Raw genomic sequence first — 19,202 nt, forward strand, 5'->3', positions numbered from 1 at the left:
GTACAACTTCCAAATTTTATTGAAAATTCAATAAAATGTAATCAACAAGCAAAAAACCACAAAAACCCCATCTAAGACAGGCTGTGCTTGCTATACTTCAGTGTATGTAAGAATCTGGCAAGTAGAGTTCCTATAATGGTCACCAGTGGTTTTGCTTTAACACTCACAGTCCCTTTCTCTGTCTTCTATTGCCACCTCAGGAGGAGAAACGGCGGAAATGCCTGGCATGTATCCACCGGGAGAGTATGACCTGGGGGGCTTTGCTGTTGGCGCTGTGGAACGAAACCAGATGCTTCCCAAGCTAGACAGAATTGTCGAGGGAGATGCGATTATTGGAATAGCTTCCTCTGGTGTTCACAGCAACGGGTTTAGCCTTGTGAGAAAGATTGTCGAAAAGTCCTCTTTAGATTTTTCCTCTCCTCCAGTGGGCCGCTCTGGTAACCAGACATTAGGTAAGATCAGTAATTACAGCATTTTCCTCTTCTGTCTATGTCACGGGGAGCAACCTTTGGTCAATTTTCAGTTATTAGGACATTTTGGGTCTTTTTATCAAAGGGCGGGGGACTCAGATCCTGGGGCCAAATGTAGTTTTCCAGGCTTCTCTTTTCTCTTTGGCCCCTGGAACTCTCTCCAGGCCGCCGCCCCCTCACAGACCTAGCCCCTCCCTGGGTGTTTTCATTTCTTTAATTTCTTTCCTATGCTTTTGGAATGTGACCTCGAGCTGTGATAGTGACTCCAACTTGCTTGGATGTGGGGAGGTGCATTGAAGCCTCTCAATTTCGCATGGCTTGGATGTAACTAACTGTTTTAAGATAAGAGAGTCACATCTGCTTCTTTGCCTCTGGCCACATCGGCCTCTGGAATATATGGCCCCCAGTTCACTGTCCATGAGGGAATGTGGCCCTCACGTTGGAAAAGGCTCCTGACCCTGGTTTCTATCAAAGGACAACTAGTGAGGAAAAATGAGTACGTGCAACTGTTAGAATACTTTTACCTCTTTCCATTTTTGTGCGTACTTGTGTGACATTTGCACTTCCGCCTTCTGATGCTAATCTTATGTCCCCCCCCCCCCAGTCCTGCCTCTAACATCCATGGATTAAGCATAGACATCTGCAGAGGGAATGCCTGTGTGCATAGGCATCCTATGTAAAACCGGTTTGTGCTTGCTTACAATCAAACAGTGTGTACATTTTATGAAATAAATAAAAATAATAAAATGTAAGCTAGAGTGCAAGTCATGCAGAGTTCTAGCTTCTGTGGAAGTCTATGCATGTAGAGGTCTATGCGTGTAGGCTTTCTTCCCTCCCCCCAGCCCTTATAGACACCCCCACATTGAACGTGGATCCCAGGTGCAGGACTGCAGAAGCCATGAAATGCAATTAATATGGAGCCCTTTTCATGAGGGAGGGCCACAGCAATATCTTCGTAAGGCCACCTTGATGCATTTCATCCTGCTTGGGCTTTTGTGCTTTATCATGCTTTTGCATAATAACCTCTTAATGACTTATGTTCGCAGGAGAACAACTGCTTACGCCCACTAAAATCTATAGCAAGATTCTCCTGCCGGTTCTTCGTTCAGGCTACGTGAAGGCCTACGCCCACATCACTGGAGGAGGGCTGCTGGAGAACATTCCACGTGTCCTCCCAGCATCCTTTGGGGTAGTTCTAGGTAAGAACATCTTGGTCATGGTGAACACCTAGGCAAAACTTGCAAGCTTGATGTAATATTTCTTAATTTTTATTGATGCCATTTTCCTTTCTTTAACTCGGTTTCTCCCTTCTCCTCCTGCCCCCATTTATTGAAATCCACATTTTATCTCAAAATTGACTGATTGAAGATTTTTTAAGGATGGATTTTCACATTCACTAATAAAGAGTAAAATGAAATTTAGACATTCCCTTTCATCCCAGTTTTTTTGGGCTTTATGTGGGCTTTTATGGCTTTTTGTGGGCACTCAGTCTAAGTTTACACCATACATTTAAACCACTATGTTGCCACTTCAAACAGTCATGGCTTCCCCCAAATAATTTTGGAAGCTGTAGTTTGTTAAGGGTGTGGGAGTTGTTAGGAAGTACCTATTCCCCTCACAGCACTACGATTCCCAGAGTTTCCTGTGAAAAACAATTGTTAAACTACTATGGGAACTGTAGCTCTGTGAGGGGAATAGGTGTCTCCTAGCTGTCAGCACTCTTAACAAACTACAGCTCCCAGAATTCTTTGTGGGAGGCCAGGCCTGTTTAAAGTGGTATATATATTATGCCTTAAATGTATGGTGTGAATGTGGCCTTAGTTGATTTGAAAAGATTTTGAATCAATTGAAAAATATGATAATTTTAAAAATAGATGGTTAGATTGGTTAAATACATTTCCTTCAATTGCCAGTGATAACCATTGGATCTTTTGCTATTACTGGGCTTATCACTTTTATGTTTAATAAGTTCAATCAGAATTGTCAGCTTAATTTCTCTGTAATGCTTGTTGACTGATTTTTTAAAAAGTGTGTTACAATACAACTCTGGTTATTTTCAGATGCTATAAGCTGGAAGATACCGGACATCTTTTCTTGGCTTCAGAAAGAGGGGAATCTGTCAGAGGAAGAAATGGCTCGAACATTTAATTGTGGGATTGGTTCAGTCCTGATTGTGCAGAAGGAGCTGGCTGGGCAGGTCCTGAAGGACATCCAGAGGCATGAAGAGGCCTGGCTGATTGGAAAAGTTGTTCGGCGTCAATCAGGTCACTATGCAGAGCCTCATCTATCTGGGAATGACTTGTGAGGGTGATTATTTTTAATGGGGTGATGGTGCTGCAGCAGTCCTGAATTAGGACTGCATCTGTTTTGCATGCAGAAGGTACCAGGTTCATCCCCTGCCATCTCCAGGGGAATGTCCCCAGTCTGAAACCCTGGAGAGCTGCTGTCAGTCAGGGTAGACAATACTGAGCTAGATGGACCAAATGGTCTGACCCAGTAGAAGGCAGCTCCCTTTGTTTCTAATTTTTTAGTTCTATTTATTTACAGCTAATGTTTCTTTTTTTAACTGAAGGGTCTGCCCACGTTGAAGTCAATAACTTACTTCAAGCCTTACAGGCAAATAGGATAGAGTCCTTCCACAGCCAACGAAGCAAAACCCAACCAAGCAAAACAAGGGTCGGCGTCCTCATCTCTGGAACAGGTGAGACTCCTACATTCTCCATTGTGAGAAATGAATGCCATCTTTGAGGCCATAGTCTGGAAGACTGCTTTGAAGTAGTTTAGTCAGACCATACCATAAACAGCTTTGGTCCTGCACACCTGAAGGAGTGTCTCTACCCCATCATTCAGGCTGGACACTGAGATCCAGCTCTGAGGGCCTTCTGGTGGTACATGAGGTTACAGGGAACCAGGCAGAGGGCCTTCTCAGTAGTGGCACTAACCCTGTAGAATGCCCTCCCATCAGATGTAAAAGAGATAAACAACTATATGACTTTTAGAAGACACCTGAAGGAAGCCCTGTATAGGGAAGTTTGTAATATCTGATGCCTTACAGTGTTTTAATTTGTTGGAAGCTGCCCAGAGTGGCTGGGTTAAACCGGGTCAGGATTTTATGGGGTAGATGTTGCTTTCAAAAACTCTTCTAATTTGAAAGAAATCCAGCCGAATACCGGAGGTTTAAATGGCAAGATTTCTGCAGCTTTTTTCTTTTTTTAAAATATGCACTATGGAACAGAAATGAAAAGAACCATGAGAGAAAAGGCACTTGTTCAGAGTTTGAGTGGCATACAGTTGGAACAGGAAGAACCCCTTGAAATTACACAGGTTTCTTTGGAAGTACTTATGATGAAAAACTTGTGCCTCAAGAAAAAAAATACTTAACATTTAAATGTGTGGAATGTGCTGCAAAAGTGTATTTTGCCATCCAACATGGCGATGGTTCTATACTTACTGAATCAAGTTGCTATTTTGCTGCTTTAAAAAATGTTTTCAGAATATTTGAGTCCATCTTAAATATATTTTCACTTGATTGTCTTGGATCCTTCAGGTACAAATCTGGAAGCTTTAATAACCAGTACAAAGAAGCCAACTAGCTATGCACAAATAGTCCTTGTCATTTCTAACAAAGCTGGTGTAGAAGGGCTAAGAAAAGCTGAAAGAGCTGGCATTCCTACAAAAGTAAGTAAATGTTCAACAGTATGGCATGTGTAACTTAATGGTTAGGTGTCTGTGTCTGATGTGCTCTGGTCCATGGGGTCATGAAGAGTCGGACACGACTAAATGACTAAACAACAACAACTGTGTCTGACTGTTCAAAATGTTCAGCGTTTCTGAAATATTCAGCATTAATGATGGCGGGGGGGGGGGGAAATAAATGTATCCCATAATATTACAATCTTTTGCTCTGTTTTAGGTAATTGACCACAAGCTGTACAGCAGTCGCACAGAGTTTGACAGCGCAGTTGATAAAGTCCTTGAAGAGTTCTCAGTTGAGCTGGTCTGCCTTGCGGGATTTATGCGGATCTTATCTGGTCCTTTTGTCAGAAAGTGGAATGGTAAATGCATCTGGATATACTGCACTTGGAACTAGAAATGCCCATGCCGTTAAATGTTGTGTATAGTATGTGAACCAGTTAGACAACAGTTTCATTTTCAATTAGGAGATTTCCTAGTTTAAAAACAGCACAGTGTTTCCCACAGATTTAGAGGGATATCTCTACATTTTAAGAATAAACATTATTGATGTGAAAAAGGGACATTGATATTCTCCATGTTAATACTGAACCAGCTGTATCATAGCTGTCCCATTATTTCTGATTCCAAAATGCAGCTGGTTTCAGATTCTGGGTTGGTGGCTGCGGTTTGTCTGATAATGTTGATTCAGACATTATAGTTTCTAGTCTATATCTAATTGTCACCAGTTCATTCAAGCAGAAAAAACCTGCTTCGTTTTACATATTTTGTTTCAATTAGTACATCAATAATTTCTTGTTTAAGCATTGTAATGCTAGAACTAAAAAAAATGAATTTTGTTTTTTACTTCTAGGAAAAATATTGAATATTCACCCATCTTTGCTGCCTTCATTTAAAGGAGCAAATGCCCATAGACTGGTACTGGAGGCTGGAGTCAGAGTCACTGGTTGTACTGTGCACTTTGTTGCTGTATGTTCTTCCTTTTTGCTACTCTGTTAATAATAATCTTAGTTTGAATTGATTGTCAGATCGCTTCTCAGCCAACAATGAATGCAGAGGGCTTAATTTACACAGACTGTGAAAGGGCTGGCCAGTGATCTGAGCACAAAATGTACTAATTAGACAGTTGCTGCACCTTCTGCCCACTTCAGCATAGCCTGAAGTCTACTACAGCTCAGTAATTGGGGAATCTTTTTGAATCCAGCCTAGCCTGACTGCTGCCAGCTGCAGACCAGGTCAAGGTTAACTTAAGGAATCTATGCAGCTGGTAAGCATAGTCATTGGACTGCTTCATTTACTTCATAATTTAGAAATAATTTATTATTGTGAACTGTAATAATATTTTACCTGGTTTTCATAGTGGTGTGGGTTTTACAGTTTTCTCTTGAATTCTCGTCTACAGCTAACTAGATCCGACTGAAGTCAGACTAAATATTTGTGGTATAGAATTTGCCAATTTCAAGATAGCTTGTAGTGTTGAAGATAATTTCTTAAAGCGGAAAGAGTCCCATGAGAGGTCATGAAAGCAAACCAAGGCCATGTTCTAGAGCTCATAATTTTGTCTATCTCTCCATCTTGTCAACGTTTCTGACCTTCCTTTCTAGGAAGAAGTTGATGCTGGAGCAATCATTTTTCAAGAGCCAGTCCCTGTGAAGATTGGAGACACAGAGGAGACTTTATGCGAAAGGGTGAAGGAGGCAGAGCACAGAGCCTTCCCTGCTGCTATGCAGTTAGTGGCAAGCGGAGAAGTACAGTTAGGAGGAGATGGGAAGTTACGCTGGAATTCGGGAAAGCACAACTGAAATGCAGAGGACAAGAAAACAGCAACAACCCCGATGCATAATTTTTGCTTTAATTGTGTAGCATAGGGCAGCAAGTTGAGAAAGCCAAACAGAGCCAAATTGGGAAGGGGATGAATTAGCCATCTCAAATATTCAAATACTTTTGCCATAATACAGGTTCATAAAATGGACCTCTGCAGACGCAGGTTCTCATGGTAAACCATTTGTATGAATAGCACCAGGGTCACTCACAGGATCGTGAAAGGTGCACTGAAATATCCAAAGCCCTTGTGGGCAACCATTTCACTCAAACAGATTGCCACCTAGTACACACTAGTACACACTATGCCACACCTGTATCAAAGGGCCAGCTACATGGCAGTGCCCTTGTCTAAATCAGGCATTGCCTTCACAAACAGACCGTGCCTACTCCCAGGAAAAGGGACTATATAATAAAACTAACTGTGGTCACAGCATTAATTAAGCATTTTAATATCTATCCTTTTAACATTTCGTTCTGAATAGCAAGGTGAATCAGAATCAGGTTTTTTGGCCATAGTGCTAAAGATTGAAGTATTTCATAGCAATTGGTGAGCACAAGAAAATCAAAGAAACACATGGCTTTAACCAGGGCTGTATTCAGCTAATCACATGTGGGAGATTTAATCCCCACCCCTTTTCTAAATATATTATACTATGAAACATATTGTCTATTAAAACTTAACCCATGACATCATGGAGACATGCAATAACATGTTCTTCAGTATGTTTTTATCATAGCTAGAAAGCACAGTGAGGAAGGAATTGACCTAACTTTGAAAGAAAAGAAGTAGGTAGCTACATATTACATGTACCTTAAAAAAAATCATCATGATGGTTCATTAAAGGAGAGAATACTATATTTCCATTGTGTTATGATTTTGCTATTTACAAAACTAATCAGTGTTCAAATGCTAAGCTTCCATAGAAATTGGACTATATAGCACAATACTGTTACATTCCTCTTATCTGTTTTGTACCCAAATGTTCAGTGATATCAAACCCCATTCTAATAAAAAAAATCATTAATTTAAGAAATTACATACATATCTATGTTAATTTCTGGGTGATAGTTAAAAGATTTCTCTCCTTACAGTTGCTAAAGATGCCTTGCAGTGCCTTGTCAGTTCCTAAGCAAGTCTTGCTGGTGGAAACCTTCCAAAAAAGAAGCAACCTGAAGCCAAAAATAAACCAGAGGTGTTCTGCTTTTAATGATCAGGCCATGTAAGAAGACAAGCTTACCCACAGTATCTAGCTTTTAGCTAGAGTATGTCGTATATTGTTATCAAGAGAGATGACATTGGTACACTAATCTCTGGTTAGCCCCTACCCAGAGCACCATGTTCCATCAACAGCCCAAGCTTACCCGTTATTTCGAGGAGGATGGTTCTGTGTACTCATGCACCGCTGCCCCATTTAAACTGTACAAATCAGTCCTTCCAGGAGAGACAGCTGTGCACACTCAAGTCACCATGTGTGAAAAATGGTTTTGCAATGCAATTTCATCCAATGTGCTTGTACATAACAAAAAGTAAGTGCAAGAAACATTTCTTCTTACTACGTACCATCTTAGAGTTTCCAAAACATGGTTGTGGCACACCCTGTGAGAATAGAGCTGAGGATCATTTGAAGTGAAAACTATCATAGCTAAATACAGAAAGTTTAGGAAAATTATCAACCAACACCCACATTTTGCTGGATATCCATCATATATTGACTGACTGACTAGTTTTATGTGGGAAGTTATTTAAAAGGTGATTCAGGGGTGCTTCGAATGGCATATAAGGGAGCTCTCAGAAGTTCTGGTTTAAAGATCTTTAGAATATAAATCCAGTTGCAAACCTGAGGGTAAAATAATATCCTTTGCCTTTACAAGTGATACAAACACACACTGATTTCATGCAGTTCAGCACATGCCTGCTCAAGTTTCTCATTCTTGTTCCCTGCAGTTGGAAAAACCCAGCTGCAACATCCCCTTATCTGTTTTTTGTTGCTGTGGCTGGTGCCACAAAACCCATACGGCTTTTATAATACCAGCAAAGGCCACAGAAACCTCTCCTCTGAGGTCAGCAGTGATGTGGCCAAGACAATGCAGAATGAGAAACAGAATGATAAAACACCGTGTGGAGGATGGGGAAAGGAATCCTAGGTAGCTGCCTTATATGGCACCATCTCCATCGGTCCATCTACCTCAGTATTGTCCACACTGACTGGCAGCAGCTCCCTCCCATCTCTACTTGAAGATCCCAGGGAATGAACCTGGGACCTCCAGCATACAATGCAGATGCTCTGCATTGAGCCACAGCCCCTCTCCACCTAATTCTTTTTTGGAGGGGAGCTATGTTGGTGCTGTGGGTTAAACCACAGAGCCTAGGACTTGCCGATCAGAAGGTTGGCGGTTCGAATCCCCGCAACGGGGTGAGCTCCCGTTGCTTGGTCCCAGCTCCTGCCACCCTAGCAGTTCAAAAGCACGTCAAAGTGCAAGTAGATAAATAGGTACCGCTCCAGCGGGAAGGTAAACGGTGTTTCCGTGCGCTGCTCTGGTTTGCCAGAAGTGGCTTAGTCATGCTGGCCACATGACCCGGAAGCTGTACACTGGCTCCCTCGGCCAATAAAGCAAGATGAGCGCCGCAACCCCAGAGTCAGCCACGACTGGACTTAATGGTCAGGGGTCCCTTTATCTTTACCTATGATGGTGCCAGAGATTTCCCCTCCTAATGCTTATTATCTGGTGGGGTATGCACATAAATTTCATGGAGTCAGGGGGAGAGTAAAATCACCACCTAGGTTGCCCTGAAGCTAATTATGCCCCATATTGTGTCCATTGAGCATGCTTTCCTCACTTGAAGAACCAATATTGACCCCCATGCTCTGATTTTAGCAAAGGAAAAGCACTTGGATAAGAGGAATTTGACAGTTTCAGCATTAATTATTGTAACTGTCACTATTCATTGCTGCACTGTAGCTGCTCATAGGAAAGTTTAAGAGGAGGAGCAATTCTGCCTTTCCTTTTGATGGACCAGCTCCTGACTCTCTCGTTTCCAGTAGGTTTTGCCATCCTTTCCTAGTTGCACCATTCCACTGGCAACCAGCTGCAGGGCAACAGGAAATACCCGGCTCTCGGCTTCTTTGACCTTTTCTGACAAGGTCTCTTCCGTGTCTTCTGCCTTCACAGAGACGGGCTCTTGTAAGATTACTGCTTCGAGACTAGTATCCTCCAGAGAGAAAGAAAGAGATTCCATTAAGATAGGTGACTTTCCACATGAAGAGCAACAGAAGCAGAAAGTGCTTGGGGGAGAGTAGTGTTACTGAAATTCAGCCTGGAAAAGATTAGCAGAAATTTAAGTTGTAATATAAAGGACAGGTAGCAGGTTGAAAAGGGTTGAGGAGCACATTATGGCCCAAACTACATCCAACCTTAATGATATAAGTAACAACCACTTTTTAAAGTGATCTTGATAACAATTCCACACACACCCTGGGTATTTGGGTTTTTAAAAAAATGCCACCTAGTTGTTCATCTCATCTTTACAGTCACTTGTAGTTAAAGGACCATTAGGTCCAGTCGTGGCCGACTCTGGGGTTGCAGTGCTCATCTCGCTTTAGTGGCCAAGGGAGCCAGCGTACAGCTTCTGGGTCATGTGGCCAGCATGACTAAGCCGCTTCTGGCAAACCAGAGCAGCGCACGGAAACGCCATTTACCTTCCCACCGGAGCGGGAAGCCTATTTATCTACTTGCACTTTGACGTGCTTTCGAACTGCTAGGTTGGCAGGAGCAGGGACCGAGCAACGGGAGCTCACCCCGTCGCGGGGATTCAAACCGCCGACCTTCTGATCGGCAAGTCCTAGGCTCTGTGATTTAACCCACAGTGCCCCCCGCATCCCTTGTAGTTAGGTCCTTAGAAATGGCAGGAAGACAAATGGGTAATACAACTAGGCAGAGGGGCAAGTCAGGAATTGGTGGTTGGAGGTGTGTATTCAAGAAGGCAGTTAAGGTTGCAGTTCTAATCCCACTTTCAAGGGAATAACACCATTAAACTTAATGGGACTTCCTTCTGGATGAACAGGTCATGCATTTATTGCAATGTAAATGAGCTTGGAGTTAATATTGTTACAACAGCTAGAAAACACCCATCAAGGGCTGAGGAGAACAAGGTGTAGGCATATGTCACCAGGAACAGGGAGGTCTCAGAGACTTTAGTGCAGGCATAGGCAAACTCCAGCCCTCCAGATGTTTGGGACTACAATTCACATCATCCCTGACCACTGGTCCTGTTAGCTAGGGATGATGGGAACTGTAGTCCCAAACATCTGGAGGGCCAGAGTTTGCCTATGCCTGCTTTAGTGAACTGATTCCTTTGTTCAAAGCAAATTGGAGGAATAGCAATATTACATAGTCCTTTTTTGGAGGGGGGAATCAAGGCAACATTTATAACTAGAAGGTAGTTACTCTAAATAACATCAAACTCAGGGATAGGGCACCTGTGGCCCTCCCAGTGTTGTTGGGATTCCCATTAGCCACAACCAGCATAGCCAATTACCAGGAATGATTAGAAGTGTAGCCCAATAATATCAGGAGGATCACAAAAAAACCCATCTCTGACCTAGATACCCCATCTCTGCCTGTGTCAAGAATGAGAATTATTTGCAGGTGTGCAGAAAACAGAAAGAGGTGTTTTCTTTATTCACAGGAAGATACTTACAAGCACAAAATGGACCGTACAGCCAGCAATTTCGTATGCAGATGAGAGTGCCTGCTTGTGGGCATTTCCTCCTTTAGTTAATGGTGAAAGTGATGGATAAGTGCTCAAAATTTTCCCTAGAATTAATGAAACCCCTGTTCAGACATATCAAAGTGACAAACAAAGATGTGCAAAATGGAAACGATAGCCCCGCATGCAGATCACCAATTGAAAATCACTGCTTTGATTGAGTATATGAACCCAGCCTGGAAATTCTTATGATCCTAGTTTGCCTTATACATGCTGAATCCTCAGCAGCTGTCAGCCCTTCTGAGCAATTAAAAACAAAAACAAAAAACTTAATTCAACAATAGTTTGTTCCACTTGCTTACCACTCCATTTCCTAAGGAAGTTGCTAGTCAAAACTCTTATAAATCCTGCCAGGCAAATCAGTTCCACAGAGAATTCTTCAAGGACTCTGTCAAGTGTGCCTTCATATTCGGATCTGCTTCCATACAGTTTATGGTCAATTACCTACAAGAATTAATGCAAAAGATGGGGCAAGAAAAGAAACTTCCAAGCACCGTGCAAATCAAAACTGAAGAACACGGGCAACCTTTTGAAGACCCTCAACATTTACATTAAATTTATACAAACGAGGTTCTAGATGTTTTTTGGTTTTTTTTACTCGTAGACATAATTGTCTTAAGAATACTTATCTAAATATGAGGCATGGGGTGGTACTCTGCAGAGAAATGTTATAAGTGAAGATACTTTCTGGCAATGTGGGATTTTTGGCCATGAAATTATAATGCAATGTTCTCCTTACTCTGGTGGGGATGCCAGCCAGGGTTGCATTCTTCAGTTCTTCCACCCCAGACCTGTTGGCGATGACAAGGACTACTTGGGCACAGCTTGCTGGCTCTTTTGCATATCCGAGAAGTGCTGTCAGGCTTGTACCTCAAATGAGAAGATTAAGACACAGCCAGTTTCTAGTAGACATCACAAACATGTACCCAGGGAAACAGCAAGTGACCGCTCCAAAGTATGCACTTATAATATCATTGTGAACTAACAAACCCATGTTCTCTGTCAACCTTTTACATAGGTTGCCACTGCATTTTAGCTCTTTGACTATACAATTGCTTAAGAATTCCTGTGCTTTTAAGGAAAGATTTGTGATAGGTAACATTCATGTTGTATAAATGGTTGTAGTAACCATCAGAACTTTGCATATTTGAGGCTGGAGCAGAGAGGGCTCTCTGTTACATTCAGGCAGAAATCAAGGCCTGCATATACCTCATTTTGTTCTACAAAGTTTCTGTATCACCTAATATATCAAAAATTAACAATAACATGGTAAAACTGGATGATAAATTTCTGATATTCAGTTAATAATTCTGTGTTGTTGGTTGTTGTTTTGGTGTTTTTTATGATCAGTTTCTAGTGAATATCTTCATAACATTCTTAATATTCTCCCCCTACTCTTATTCCCAGTTAATCCATAACGTACAGATAATTCTATCCACTTCTAAACCAAAGTAAATCCCATTTAGTTTAATGGGGTTTTCTTCCCAAGTGAGCATGTGTAGGAAAGTTTCTGAAACATGCTTTTCTGCCTATTTTTAATAAACCAGTATGGATAATTCTTCAATTCTTGTAAATTGCCCTGGCAACTAAAGTGTGCTTGCACATTTTTCAATAATTGTGATAAACTTTGATTTATTTTTATGGAATTGCAGTATACAAATATTTTTTATAAAGAAGTTAAAACATAAACAAGTCAAAGACAGAAGAGTTTCCCCCTTCATATCATCTTCCTAGTTTGTCCCAATCTGGCTTGCTTAGAAGTCCTTAAAACATGAGGATGTTTCATGGCCATGTTGTTGAGATTACCAGCAAGGATACAATATTAAACATAATTTCAATGTAAATTTGAATGATGTGGTGTGATGCAAGATTTGGATATTGGGTTCGACTGGATTTCAATTCTGATCAAAAATGCAATTAATATAAGAACTATCTGCATATTAACAACAATCAGTTCTATTAATATTGAGTGATTCTTATAAGGCACCTTCAATCAGATGTAAGTTCACACAAGCAACTTTGCCATAATATATCAAAGTCTACATGCTCCCACAAAATCTCCATTGCAGAGATGGTTATTTAGTGCTGTAGCAACTGCAAGCTCACCCATTCCCGAGATAAGAACAGCTACTTTCACTTTGCTTTTTCTGCATGTGGTCTGGATCTGGCTGTCCACATTGGAAAGATTATTCATAAATGGATATTTGTTTTGCATCAATGCTTCAAGAAGATTCTTGATTACTACACGAGAACACCCTGAATAAAGGAAAGGTAATTCAGTGCACACGCTTAATATATAGTAGCTAAAAGCACATACATTGGAAAACTAAACTGCCAAAGGGATAGGAATGTTTATAATATCCAGTTGAAAGCTGTTCTCCTTAATCCTACAAAAGAGTTGAAAGCAAATAACCTTTAATTAATTGGTGTTTTCATATCTTTTTTTTTCATTGTGCAGGACTTGCAAATGGACACCTAAATACAAACTAAACATTGGCCCAGTTCACATGTCATATTATACCATAGTTTAAAACAAACTATGGTTTAATGTGAACAAGTTCTTTCAGAACTCCTTTCCCACTCTTGCTGATGCCATGCACAGAACAAGTCATAATCTAGCGTGCTGTGTTGTCCAAACAGCACAGGTTCATGGCTTGTTTCCCCAAAGTAAATTACAAGCATGACCAAGAACAAACCTTGGTTACCACTCACAGCTTGGTGAAAACAAGCCATGAGTCTGGGTTCAGAAAGCATAGCAACCTAGACTTTGATTTGTTCTGACTGTGGTGTGGAGGCAGCAGGAACAGAAGAGAGGTGCTGAATTTACTCCTGCTACCCAAGTTAAGTTACATAGCTGCAGACACTTAATACAATTACAGTCCAAATCACAGTGCAACCCTATGTATGTCAACAAATTAAAGTGCACTCCTATATATGTCTACACAGAAGTAAACACCATCATTTTCAATGGGCCTCACTCTCATATAAATTGGTATAGAACTGAAGCGTTAGAACATTTTAAATGCTTTTGTTGGATTTTAAGCTGTTTATATGTCTGAATAAGAAATGCAATAACCTGCAAGATGGTGGATGACTTTCCCGATCAACCACGCATCCTCGTATTTCTGGAGATCTTTCAAAATCTGTCCAGCAAACTCCTTTTGTACCACCAGCACAGCACCAATCCCACAGTTAAACGTTTGAGACATCTCCACTTCTGAAAGGCTTCCCTCTTCTTGAAGCCAAGAAAATATTGAAGGAATAGTCCAACTATGAGCATCTACAAATAATTGAATTTGTAAAGAACAACACTGTCCTTAATTCCATCCCTGTTAATGCCATGGTACAGGTTCATCCTTCCAGCCTCAACTCTCATTAGCAATATTGGATACAATCCAGCAAAAGATAGGCACTACTATGTCATGCTGAAATTATCTATGTGAAGGACATATAGAGACCTGAACATATGAGTAAGAGGACGAAATTCATTTCAAAGGGGTGTTCTGATTTTTCCTCTCAAATGCTGGGATGAGGGACTGCAACTGTGAAATACTCTCGGATTAGTTATTTCACGATCAGACTCTCAAGAGACCTTGTCATGGTTTGGAACTCCATCTGTCAGCAGAGGTCTCTTGAGACTCCTAGGAAGGAGAATATTCGGTTCCTCCAATGCTATAGGAGACAATAGTTGAAATAATCAGCCCCTCCAGACACTTCTATAGAGAAGGGGCTCCAGGACACAGTGAGGCTTCCAGACACTGTCCCTTAGAAAGTAGCTCTTTTAGACCTGCACGCATCACCCCACTGGGAACTGAAAACTCTCCTTTCCACCCCACTAAGCCCAGGATCTGGAAGAGGTATTTCACCTTCAACACAGCACATGCTGGCATAAGAAAGTGCAGTCTCTTGTTATTAGGCAAGGCTCCTTTAAGAAGGTGTGGCTTGACAGGGATATTTAAAATGGCGGGCCTATGTGGTGCCTTCCTGATGGATTCTAATTCCGTCAGGTGATCCATTATGGTCAGTGTTCAGGGATGATAGGAGTTGTTCAGTCCAGCAACATCTGGAGAACATCACTTTGGGGGCTCCTGATTTAAACATCCATTGGCTGCAGACCAAATTGAAGCAACAATCTCAAATCAATTTTGGCTCTGGCCTGACTTCAAACCAAAGCCCCACAATGAGCTGTCCGTGGTGTTGGTTCTTGGCTCAATGAATAGTCAGAAAACCTATATGGAGTTTGGAGTCAATTGCCCCAGATAAAGAAATACTGGGTCCCAGACAAGAAGGTCAAGATATACACACCACTGGTGACTGCTGTTCAGAGGGGCAGAGGGGGGGGGGGGAAATCCCATCTTGCTTGCCTTCTATTTGGAGCGTTTAGGCCAGAAGTATTTCAGATACATGTTTACATATATACATACATAATTTTATTTGCATGCTGTCTTTCTGCAGTTCAAACCATGATCAAGGTGGCTTGTAACATGAAAAAAAACCACACACAACTGCAACATAACAAAAGTAGTCATAAATAATAAATAAAACACAAAAATTACACAGCCAAACTGAACAAATTCCACATAAACCACAAGATCTAAAATAAAGATTCAAATAACGAATAGCAACAACATCAACAACCCCCTCAAACAACACCCCAGTCCCAAAGTCTGCTCAGTAGCCTAAGGTTTCGTAGCTGGAGTCAGTCAGCATCCTGCCCTCCCAGGTCAAGTGGAAAAAGTAACGCAAGGCAGGACCTAGCCAGTCTTCCAGGACTCACAGCCAAGATGGTTTACTTGAGGGTGTGTGCATATGGCTAGTTTCCAAAACGCCTTTATTAATGTCATGCTAAAAAAGAATCATGTGTATATTACCTATAGATAATACAACAAGAACAAAAATTACTTACCCAAAACCACACTAAATTGTTCAGGAAGGATTGTAGAAAAGCTTCCCAGCAACCCACCTTCTGCAATGTGGATGTAGGCTTTCACATTTCCTGAACGGAGTACAGGCAGCAGAGTTTTGCTATAGATTTTGGATGGGGTTAGCAACTGCTCTCCTGTGAATGTATGAGAAGTTTTAAACTGTAGAGAAAATCATTCATACAATCTTATAATAAGCAGGACAAGATTCCTTCCTCACCAAGCTGCAGCCTTCCCCAACCTGATGCCCTCCAGATATTGCTGGACTACAACTCCCATCAGCCCCAGCCCAACAATATTTGGAGGGCATCAGGTTGGTGAAGGCTGTCATAAGGTCTCCTTTGTTTCTTTCTATGGAGAAGAAGAGGACAACAAGGATGTCTCTGAAGACACTGTGGGGAAAAGGTGCAGTAAAAATCATGATGGAGAACTAAAGCCGAGAAGTGTGCAATGGCTTCAAAATCAGGCAATTATATACAGCAGAGAGAGAGAGAGAGAGAGAGAGAGAAAGAAAGAAAGAAAGAAAGAAAGAAAGAAAAAAGGAAGAAAGAAAGAAAGAAAGAAAGAAGGAAAATAATAAGTGCATGGTATTAATTTACAAGAAATGTTCAGAGTAAGAAATTGGGGGAAGCAGATATACCTAAAGTCTGGGGACCACATCCACCAGGAACAGAAGAGAAATAGTGTAGGGATGATGTTAAAAGAATCTTCCTCACAAGACTAAATCCTTGGTTGTGAAGGCCTGAAGAAGCTATGCCAATGAGGAGATCACCACTGACAATCTTCTCCTGCTGTGGAAATCCCATTTCTTGTTCCACAGCAGCAACAACAAAGCCAACCAGGTTGCACTCTCCAGGTGCAAAGGTGCCAGACATTTCACTGGTCTCTCTTCCTAGGAAAAAGGAAGAGAAACCAACAGCAGTAAATACCATAAATGCCCATGGAACTTGCATTCTATATGGGTATACTCAGTGCTTTGTGTGCAGCAGTCACAAATATGGAGTACCGTCACCTCTCTCTCTCCTCCCCCCAGCCTATGGCAGCCATTTTGCTTTGGCAAACACAGCACTTTTATCAACGTATGAGTACCAACACCTCATTTTTGCGGGGGGACGACGACATTGGGTATGCTTAAGATTGCATAAATTGTAAATAAATGAAGGATGTTAATAAATATACGCCTATTTTCATCCATCCATCTACAGCACTGATGAATTTTGGAATAATTCCTAACGTCTGGTTTTAGGGAAGTGAAAGAAAGATGCTCATATTGGTACAAAATAAAAATGTTCAGCAGCGTGTGTGCATGTGCCTCCAAAGCCTGCACATATGCCACACAACAGACACAGATGCACCAGCAAATCACATGCATCACCATTTCAGAAACCCTACTGCTGACTTGTACCACCCAGTGTTGATCTTGCCATCCTCTGTGTGTTAAGGCTGGCATGAAACAAACAGTTTCTACAGCCTCTCCACCAATTCTAGTTTGCTCGCTGTGCACTTGGGCACCTCTTAAGATACTGGATCCCAATTTTGCACGAGGGTTTCTAAGATCAAATAGCAGGTTTTTGTTTATGTATGCATACAATTATATTTTGAATCAAGATGGTGGGTTGAACCTTACAAAACTGCACTGAGTTTAATCACTAATTTCAAAACTGCATCTTTTTTTGTTTCTTAGAATTTCTGAGCAACGTTGGTGACAAGGCTTCTAGTTCTAATATATATTAGTGAAGGGCTGGAAAGCATAGCTATTTGCATCACAGCAAGTCTTATCTGCTCCCCCTCTATAAAATGGGGACATGATATTGATGGTGCCAGCCCAGACCTGGGCAATGTTTTTCCAGGATTGTTTTCTTTTTTTTCATCTGGAAGAACCCCCAAATAATGTTCAAGCTCAATTGGAAATTTATGCTACCACTACAACGTACAGCTCCTAGGACACAAAGAAGAAATTTCAAAACTGAGAAGAGAAATACTGAGACATGGTCATACCCAGAAGAGTACATCCTGCCAGTTTGCAAGCTCCATCTATCCCATCTCTTATTGACTGAGTCACAGCAGCATCCAATTTTCCATAGGCAAAATGGTCAAGGAAGAAGAGAGGCTCAGCTCCCTGAACCAGGACATCATTGACACACATGGCCACCAAGTCCTGACCAATCATGTCATGTTTATTGCACAGCTGGGCAATCTGTAATGAACAAGGGAATCAGTCTGGGATTTTAATGTGAATGCATTACTCCGATATAAAATATTACTTTAGGCAGCTTCAGACACTGGTCTTGCTGTAGCCAAAGGCTCAAGGGATGTTCTTTTCCTATATGAGCAACTGATGCCAAGCAAAAGGCAGGCGCTTGGGGTGGATCGCCATATAGGACAGCTGGGATGCATTCAGCTTAGTACACCTCAAGTTCTATAGGGGCTAGCTTAGAAAGCTCAACATTGTATAATAATATTGATCTGAAACATTTATAAGTGCCAGTTACTTCTGTGTTTATGGAAAGGCCGTTCCATCTTGATTTGACCAGTGTAGCTTTGTGGTCTCACATGGAAAAATGATGCACCACAAGAGGCATGGGCATAGCACAAGCTACAGTAGGGACATGCCTTGGTTTACCTTCATTTTTGTCCCAATGCTTTTAGTTCGGGATACTAGAATGGGATCATTATAACCAGATGCTCTCAAATCAAAGAAGGCAGAAACATTCCCCCGATGCCCACAGCTGCCTGAAAGATACACAGAAGTCAAAAACATTGTGGGAAGCAGCACTGCTACTAAAAACTTATTACTACTCCCCCTTGCAAATCCTCATGTTTGCAATAGATCACTGAGACAAGGCTGAGATGTTGCAAAAGGTCAGAATATAGGAGTGCTTCCTGTTTCTGTTTTAGATTCTAGTTATATAGAATATCTTTAGAAAACGGCAGAGGCTACTGCAGTTGCTAACAGAAGCAAAAGCAGAGCATCAGGTTTCACATTCAGCCCCATGTGCAATATGATACCATAGTCAGGCAGGTGTTTACACATTCCATTCAGCTATTACAATATGTGAAGCAAAAAGAAAAGAGATAAGTTGACATTTCCATACATAAAAACATTGCCTGCAGTGACAAATTAGGTGTGGGCAACAGAGCAGCATACAAAAAGCAGAAATAGTCCATAACAGTCTGAAGTTCCATACAAAGATCATGACAGCCGTATCCCAATTAAATATTTTTAATTGATTTATCGTATTTGTTTTAGTTACTCAATTAATCAATGGCTAAAAATTATGATGGCTTTATACCACATCTAGTATCGCTATTGGTATGGCTCTGAATAAATATCAGTTCCTGGGAAACATGGGGCAGTCGGAGAGGGCTAACACTCATGTCCCACAAACATCTAGTTGCCCACTATGAACAAAAGACTCAACTGGATGGACCTTTGGTCTGATCTGGCAGGGCTTTACTTATGTTCTTACGCTATCAATTAATTCTCCCCATGGGTAAAAACAAGATTTCTAAAGCAAGAAGCTT

General features: G+C 41.3%; 2 protein-coding genes across 8 annotated transcripts in view; one reads left to right on the forward strand and one right to left on the reverse strand.

The window, feature by feature from the left end:
* The window catches only part of GART (phosphoribosylglycinamide formyltransferase, phosphoribosylglycinamide synthetase, phosphoribosylaminoimidazole synthetase), a 37,895-nt gene extending 30,874 nt beyond the window's left edge, over positions 1-7,021 (forward strand). For all 3 annotated transcript variants that reach the window (XM_083500173.1, XM_083500174.1, XM_083500175.1), the window contains 8 exons: positions 201-452; positions 1,517-1,669; positions 2,531-2,734; positions 3,043-3,171; positions 4,018-4,148; positions 4,384-4,525; positions 5,017-5,132; positions 5,768-7,021. In XM_083500173.1, the coding sequence (XP_083356299.1) occupies positions 201-452; positions 1,517-1,669; positions 2,531-2,734; positions 3,043-3,171; positions 4,018-4,148; positions 4,384-4,525; positions 5,017-5,132; positions 5,768-5,965 (1,325 nt within the window). In that variant the 3' untranslated portion in view covers positions 5,966-7,021. The remainder of the gene's footprint in view (positions 1-200; positions 453-1,516; positions 1,670-2,530; positions 2,735-3,042; positions 3,172-4,017; positions 4,149-4,383; positions 4,526-5,016; positions 5,133-5,767) is intronic.
* Positions 5,998-19,202, reverse strand: part of LOC310705561 (trifunctional purine biosynthetic protein adenosine-3-like) — a 28,646-nt gene continuing 15,441 nt past the window's right edge. For 2 of the 5 annotated variants that reach the window (XM_083500170.1, XM_083500167.1), the window contains exons 13-22: positions 18,301-18,410; positions 17,676-17,874; positions 16,318-16,569; positions 15,662-15,814; positions 13,832-14,035; positions 12,862-13,011; positions 11,495-11,625; positions 11,058-11,199; positions 10,687-10,802; positions 5,998-9,198 (exon numbers count right to left, since the gene is read on the reverse strand). In XM_083500170.1, coding sequence (XP_083356296.1) covers positions 8,965-9,198; positions 10,687-10,802; positions 11,058-11,199; positions 11,495-11,625; positions 12,862-13,011; positions 13,832-14,035; positions 15,662-15,814; positions 16,318-16,569; positions 17,676-17,874; positions 18,301-18,410 — 1,691 coding nt within the window. In that variant the 3' untranslated portion in view covers positions 5,998-8,964. The remainder of the gene's footprint in view (positions 9,199-10,686; positions 10,803-11,057; positions 11,200-11,494; positions 11,626-12,861; positions 13,012-13,831; positions 14,036-15,661; positions 15,815-16,317; positions 16,570-17,675; positions 17,875-18,300; positions 18,411-19,202) is intronic. The other 3 variants (XR_014525394.1, XM_083500168.1, XM_083500169.1) reach the window with 3 other exon arrangements.

This window comes from Podarcis liolepis (assembly GCF_965112155.1).
Source record: "Podarcis liolepis genome assembly, chromosome: 4".
NCBI classification, from domain to species: Eukaryota; Metazoa; Chordata; class Lepidosauria; order Squamata; family Lacertidae; genus Podarcis; species Podarcis liolepis.